Genomic DNA, 7753 nt, shown 5'->3' on the forward strand with positions numbered 1-7753 from the left:
CGTAGGAGCTTTTATGCGTAGGACAAATGACATATGCGATCCTAATTCTATCTAACGTAATTTACAGTGGCAAATTCAGCTGTTAGTTTGCTTGAAGGGGTAATATTGTGAACCGCAAATTACCATTTGAAAGAACAGACGATAGTGAGGTACGACTAGCTGAATTTACTCGCGACGAGATGCTCCGCGCGTGCAGGTGCAACGCGACTGTTATACAGGAATAGTGTACGCGCATACAGGCTGCGTATGCATGCCGACAACTTGCCCCTTTCTAGCTGTGAATTTAAGGCATTCTTATTGACTGGAAGTTACGCAAGTTTAGAATAAGATCGGTAGCCAGCTGGTGCCAGCCATAGGTGCTGAGATGCAATTACTTTTTAAGCGAACCGAAACGACTGGTAGAAGACATTGTGCTAGCGGCACCTAAGGAGTCATTCTCTTGCTCTTACATATTTTTCTCTTCTCCGCCAATCGCGTTTGTTGTATATTTAAAGATAAATGCTCATTATATCAGTGTTCTGTTTCTAACATGAATTATATATCGAAGCACAGAATTTACAAACGCACCATTGACTGCCAACGCAAGAACGCTGACGTATACACAGCAGGATTCGGACGATCTAAAGCGAGTCCTTAGAATATCATTACATTGACTCTTGAGAGGTTGGAGTGTGCGAATTTTTGTTTAATACCGTTGTCCTTATACTAAAGTTACATTACATTACATGCTTCTTATAACAGGTTGTAGCTTTTGGTAGTCGTTGTAACGAACCTGACGGTTGAATAAGGACGAAATAGCATTTCTGCTTTTTTTTTTTGAGAACCCCTTCAGTTTATTTATCTTTACGCTTAAATAAATACTGATTAATTATCATTGTCGGCCATTTTTTCCCCGTGCCTATCCATTCCTACATAGTATGTACATTGGCATTAGCGTCGTCGGCCAACATGTCCTATGAATTGCGACAAATTGGTACCAGGCAATCCGAGCTTCAAAATATATACTTTCTCTTTTGACGAGACAAAAAGTTATTCACACATAAAATAATCCATTTAATCTGGTTTATGTATATTATTTTCTAAATTAATAAGCTATTGCTTTTGATTAGATAAGTTCCACGGCCATATATTACGTGCTCTCACATTATTGTGACTCCCTGTGTATAATGGTTAATATATAAATATGGACATATAATAATCGTGTTACGTTTGTTTTCGGCTGAAGCCTGCTACGTCATGAATCCTAATATTATTTACAAATACAGGAATGGTATGCAAATTGCCAGTGACCATCTAAGGATTTGTAGCGCTTTTACCTCTTCATCTCGGTACTCATACTCACACCTCATTAACTAGTATCTGAAGCTTCCTTTAAAAGACTCGAACGCATTGAGTGTGACTGGAAGCAAGCTTACGAAAACCATGATCTACCTACTATAGATCCAGACGACGAACAGAAGCTAAACACAAACGAAATCTAAACAAATAACGAAAATACTCGTTGATTTTCATTCACGCTAGAACACATCTCGTCGTCACAGGCATATAAATAATAAAGTCAAAATTATATAACGCTTCGATGTGGTGTATTGTACGTTGTTACAGAGGAGGCAATATTACGTTCTAGTTGCAAGTACCGAGCCAACCAGCCGAGAGCACCAGAATCATCAATGTCACGTCTTGCTAAATGGAATGAATTAAGTACTGGAACTCGATTATACGTTAAAAATACGTAAAAAACAACTTTTTTTTTTTTTCTCTCTCTCTCTCTCTCTGTTCAGTTTGGCAGGATCGATATAGTTTGTAGACTGTCAGAAGACTATCGTTATCCTTGGTCTTCGTGTAAGTTCAATTATCTCATCATGGAAGGTATCTATCGCTTCATCTTAGTCGCATTACATCGTCACTGTGTGAGTGCGCGAGTGTAGCAGCTACACGTTTTCATCATCAGCAGCAGCAGTTAGTTCCCTTCCGCTTTCATATAATGCCTTGTGTTATCTAGTATTATTTGCTTCGATAATAGCGTTAATAAAAGCTGCATACAAAGGTGGTGAGTTCGAGTCTCCCATGTGTTATATACTTATTTTTTTTTTTATGACCTTACTTAATTTCAAGAAATATTTTCCCTATCGGCTTTTATTGATAACGCTTCGATTATCAATAATTAGTAAAATGAGTTCATGTCTGGAACGTTCATTTGAATGTAGGCATCCTCCTTGTAGGCCTATTTGTTAGCGGAAATTTGCTGTACACGTATGGTAACCCATTCTGATTAAGTAATTCATCTTCCTTGTTCTTCTGTTGGAAGCATATATAGCCATACAAATTAAAACGGCCGACCATAGTTTTACTGAACTACCATATTTTGACAGTCGACACGAAACGGTCGCATGCATTGTATTCTGCCCACATTCTTTCCGCCCAGAAAGAAATTATATATATATATATATATGCCAAGCTGAGGTCGGCAAGGAAATAGCGGTGATTGGCCGCTTGGTCCTACATGCGAGATCCTACAATAGGAGATCCACAGCACTGCTCATCTGCCGAGTCGTCCCACGCTTGCGCTTATACTTGGAGGAATCCTGTCAGTGGAAGGCGGCAGGTGAAATTACTTATCCTAGCGCACACAGGATATGACGACTGACTGTGTTTCCTATAGCTATTACGGTGTTTATGCTCATAAAGCGTTGCCGATCGAATCCCCAGACTGCTTAAACCTGGTGGCTGACGATGTGGACGACTGCAACGATGACTCCTGCATTTTAGCCGTGGGACGTTGTGGCGCATCTAGTGACCATACTTGTCGGATTTCGTTTCGAGTCAATGATGACCGTGAAGAAGTTGTGGCCGGCTGATGAGGCGTGTCGTCTTCAGTTTGTTGTAAAGGAGCGATGTAGTGTTCAACTCCATACGGTCGCAAGTGATACAGTAGGTACTCCATGACGTACATCATGTTTGGCGATACGTAATGAAAAGAGATAGCTGTATCTGAACAGCACTCCATGCCCTGCAAAACAGAAAAAGGTCAGAGGACAATAGGCACCGTCATTAAATTTAGCTTTTTGAAACTACCAATATTTACATCTTCTGGCTTACGATCAATTCCAATAATGTATTGTGCCAAGCGAATATATTTAGTGTTTCTAATGAGTAATAATGTTCATGATTAGACGAAAAACCTTTGAGACGAGTGCATAATTAAACGAGAACTGAAGGAAGCGAATGTTTTTTTAGGGAGAATATTTCCTTGAGACATGTATGCCTCATATTCTTCGGGTAATTTGTAGCTATTTAAGCTAGAAACCTATATATACATATACACGCCATATGATCTTCAGTAACTCGTAAGCCACTTACGCTTTTCATTGGGTAGTAGGTATAGTTCCAAAACCAGAAGTCGGGTGGCATATGACCCGGGATGAGATGAGCCTCAGGTGTGAGCGGGAAAAATCTGCCTCTGCCCCCAGCGTCACGTGAATCGCCCGCGTCGACGCCTACATCCGCTAAACACTTCCCGAGCTCTACGTCTTCCGCACCGTTGTGGTCGCGTCGACATTTTGTTTGGTTCGAGCGGATACCAAACTCGATGAACCTTCAAAAATTGACCATGACATCACTCGTTATAACATGACGGGTGTACACTATACATACGTATATGCTTATAAAGCCTAATAGTTGCTCGCTTGTTGTCATACGATCAAAGAATCGGTTCGGGACAATGATTAGAAGTAGTTCTAACGGAGCAATACAAAACAGATAGCAAACTGAGAAGAAAATGAATTTCAGTCGTCAAGATAATGTCCTCAATAATGTGGTGACGATTACTTCAACGCGAAAGACGGCCAGCGTGTTTTAACGTGTGCTAGGCTAATTAGCATCATATTTAGTTATTTCCTTTCTATTTTTAAAATTGAAAAAAAAAAAAACAGGAGTTAACTAGAAGAAGAAAAAATTGTAAGAATATTCTTTTCGTTTGCCAGAAAATGTGAGATGAGATGTATCTCATTTGTTTAAACTGTTACAATATCAGATGATGGTGCATATCGTATCGCTTGCTCCGTTAAAGGGTACTATTTCTGTAAGCGGTTAGAACAGAAAAATTTCTGAAGAAGCTGAAGAAAAGCACGTTTGCCGGATTAACTATACGACAAATTGTTCACCTATAGAGAAAACATCAGCCAAAAGAAAGGCAATGCTTTTTGCGACTATAACAAATGACGATATTTTTATGCGATTCGTATATATACTATCGGCAATTGGTGGGTGAATAGGTCGCCGGAACCGATCATTAGGGTGCCAGCCGCAGATAGAAACCCTATCGCAGTAGCATCATGGCGGGGGCTGAATGCCCAGCTGGCAGACCAAGCGACGTACCTAATGGGCGCTATACCCTATCTGGCCGGCTGAGCGAGTCTGTCTGGTTAGTTGTATTATCCTATCAGTTGTGCCGTCAGTTTAACTATTCCGCTGCTCTTCAACTACTCGCGGCGATTTTTCGAGTTGTCATTTCGATCAAATAGAGAGATACGAGAGAGAACCGCCAAGCTAGTTCGAGTAGTAAATCAATACGAACTCTACCGTGCCCTTTCACCCAACCCACCTGTGCTTCGTCTAATGTATTGATAGCCCATCTGTATATACCTTCCGTCGGAGATCAGCTTATATTTGCCATCTCTTCCTTTGCATAGCACTAAAAACATATATCATATAAAGTCAGCGTATAGGATTTCATTTATCTCTGCGTTTCTCGTCTTTGCAATGTTACCTATTGCTTTTGGCTCAATGCGCCGGAATGAAACTTAAGATAAGACGCTAAATTTAGAGGACAACATTTTTTCCCTTCTTCTATTGGATTCTATCTGAGCTATTCAGCGCAGAGTTTACCATTGTCAAGAGCGTAGAACGCAGACAGTTGCGCAATTCGACGCGCATTTTTTCAAATTATCGCGTGTAATTAGCTACCCGTTGAATTTGATCTGGTCTCAATGTCAACGAAATTTTCAAGTTAAACTTCATTTCAGTTTTTCACACTGGTCTACTATATATACATAGAAGCCTGCTATTTGAAGCCTCTATATTCATTAGTTAGCGAAATTCGCCTATAACCTAACCCCAGCACGTTCGCGAAACACAGAAACAAAAAAAAAAAGTTATGCTGTTTTTTCTTGTAAAAGCCGCAGACCATTCATCGCAATGTTTGGCCCGACTGATTTAGATATTTGTAGATTACGCGACTGGTAGAATACGATGATTTAAGAGTTCAACATAAGGCTATTTATTTATCGATGTTTAGGTAGAGATACTATAACGTTATTGATACTTCGTTACATTGATATTACTGTTCTTATTATTATTACCTTCGGACGGCCTCTTTAGACATCACGTATCCTGCCCCTCCGCTCATGTAACCCTGCTTTACGTAGGGTTTAAACTTATGCCCGAAGTAGATTGGTTCCGATGCGTCATGTGCGCTAAGGAAGTAGCGTAGATTTTCAATGACGACATAAGTATCATCGTCCGCCTTCAGGAACCAGTCGGCTGATTCTAAATGATGTTCATATATCTGTTACGATAATCGATAAAATGACATCATCGTCACCGTTAAACCAGTGAAGGTATTCATATCACAGGAACTATACTTGCTACTCCATTGTGGCGCAATTTTCAAAATAAACCAATCTAAAATACATGGTTCTGCCCGGCAGGTACTCGTTAGTGCAGTGGCGCGCAGTTTCCCTTTCAGTTTTCACTTGTGCAGCCTAAATAGTACGTCCACTAACTAGCAAGTTTAAGTCGGTACGTCAAAAACAGTACGTAAAAAACCTATATAGCATACTAGTAAGCTTGATTTAATTTGTAGTTGATATTATTTTTGGCATTGCTTTCACTAATCAATCATAGAATCAGAGAATTGTATTTAGTCGTAGGATGTAATGCAAGCTAAAAGAAATACATCGAGCCACAATAAAGCTCAAGGGGAGCAACGCTTTGGCTAAGAGTGAAATAAGCTATATCTTCAATGTGGCAGTATTAGCTCTATTTTACCAACTGTTCAAGCTATTTATAGTCGAGTTGACCCATATAGCAAACCTATATAACTATACAGACCTCCGAGAACGCCAACTTGGTTTTTTCCCAAAGGTGATCTCGGTCTTCTTGACCAACTGGTAGTGCCACGGAAGGGAGATTATCGTCCTTGACAGAACTCATAAATAGAAGCCGATCGCAGCGCCGACCCCAGGTCGCTTTCACGTGGGCCGCCTTTGTTGCATGGGTATTTGGTGACGTTAGAATGAAGCAAAGTAATCGAACTCGTTTAGCCAGTTCACGCGCCACCGTATCGTGGGCAGAATCTGCAGACGTGCACACATCAACATAACGTACTCGCGATTACAAAAAAAAAGTGGGTTCCAGTTATCTATAGCCAAATAACAAAACGTAAACAGTGGGATATCAGTCTTGTCTCCAATACGTTGACAAACTTAGTTCATTTTGTTCAGCGTGCAACATTCTAGTGACCTTCAGTTTACATAATGAACAGTCTAAAAGCAATCGAATCCCCTTATTCTATAGGTCGACGCAATTACATATGCGGATACCCTCCCAATCTCAGAAGGTACGATCATTGCAAGTCGTTCAGTACCAACAACGGAGGCAGTTAATCCGAAATCAAGTCTCATGAAGATAGTCTTCAAGAACCTTTATACGTTCAATAACATAGAGCTTGAAAAAACACTTGGAGAATTAAATGTTTTATGGATGAATAGGACGTTTGTTGTACGCTGAGCAAGTTGATGATGGAAGGCGAGAAAGTCCTAGCTCGTCGAAAAGCATCTTGCATCAAGTGAGGCCTGAATATAGTAGGTCAGCGTAATGACAATAGAATGATCAAAACAACAACAAGATCGATCCTCCGCATGTTTGTCTCTTAATGTGTGTACTATTTAGCTAGTTCGACCGCACGGTTACCTCGATGTTCATGGAAGCTAACTGGTGACTCCGGTGCATCTTCATCTAGCACTATCGAATGCCCCGAATGCGGGTCTGAAATGTGTTGATAGACAGAACGCGGATAAAGGAGTGATCGGCGTGAGGAGACAGTGGCCGATACTTCGGCGCCACCTATCCCACCACCAGCGGCAGGATCCAACGATCCAAGTACGGGCGGACTTAACGGACGCAGACTTACCACGCATAGCGCAATATACGCTGTACCGAAACCGAAAAGTATACCTGCAAACAGGTAAATGATCCCAGGTCAGCTTTTTTTTTTGTAAATACAGATATGTGTATGCAGAGGATTCCTATGCCTAGGGTTAGTGGAAATTATTGCAATGTTATATAAAGGAAAGTTTTCTTCAATTAAGTATCGAGATACGCAGGGCGTTCGTGAAGATCTCAAAACGAGATTGGCCTATTCAAAATAATTTAACAAACATGGAATGTAAACATATAATCTACTACAAATTGTAAAAAGCGGTCAGAGTAGGCCAGTTTCATTTTGAACCCTCTGGCAACGCCAAAACATATTTGAAGGCCTTCCCCGATGTTACATCACACGATAAGAAATCCGATTATGCAGAAAAGCCGATGGAGAAACGGCCTGCCAGGGAACAAGCACAAAAAGTCGTTCATTTTTTTCAAGAAAACTATGTTGTAAAGTGTCCGATTTGAAAAATTCCGCTAAAAATCAGCAAAAATATATTCGCACATTTAAGTGACTCTCTCTCTATCTCTATCTCTCTCTATA

The 7753-nt window shown here is 40.5% G+C and overlaps 1 protein-coding gene across 5 annotated transcripts in view; it reads right to left on the reverse strand.

Annotated features, from left to right (window-relative positions):
• Nucleotides 1–800: 800 nt before the first annotated feature.
• Nucleotides 801–7753, reverse strand: part of LOC111268712 (glycoprotein-N-acetylgalactosamine 3-beta-galactosyltransferase 1) — a 21120-nt gene continuing 14167 nt past the window's right edge. For all 5 annotated transcript variants that reach the window (XM_086971788.1, XM_086971787.1, XM_086971785.1 and 2 more), the window contains 5 exons: nucleotides 6973–7236; nucleotides 6112–6356; nucleotides 5361–5566; nucleotides 3361–3595; nucleotides 801–3010 (listed from right to left, as the gene is read on the reverse strand). In XM_086971788.1, coding sequence (XP_086827914.1) covers nucleotides 2681–3010; nucleotides 3361–3595; nucleotides 5361–5566; nucleotides 6112–6356; nucleotides 6973–7236 — 1280 coding nt within the window. In that variant the 3' untranslated portion in view covers nucleotides 801–2680. The remainder of the gene's footprint in view (nucleotides 3011–3360; nucleotides 3596–5360; nucleotides 5567–6111; nucleotides 6357–6972; nucleotides 7237–7753) is intronic.

This window comes from Varroa jacobsoni, unplaced genomic scaffold (assembly GCF_002532875.2).
Source record: "Varroa jacobsoni isolate VJ856 unplaced genomic scaffold, vjacob_1.0 scaffold_1312, whole genome shotgun sequence".
NCBI classification, from domain to species: domain Eukaryota; kingdom Metazoa; phylum Arthropoda; class Arachnida; order Mesostigmata; family Varroidae; genus Varroa; species Varroa jacobsoni.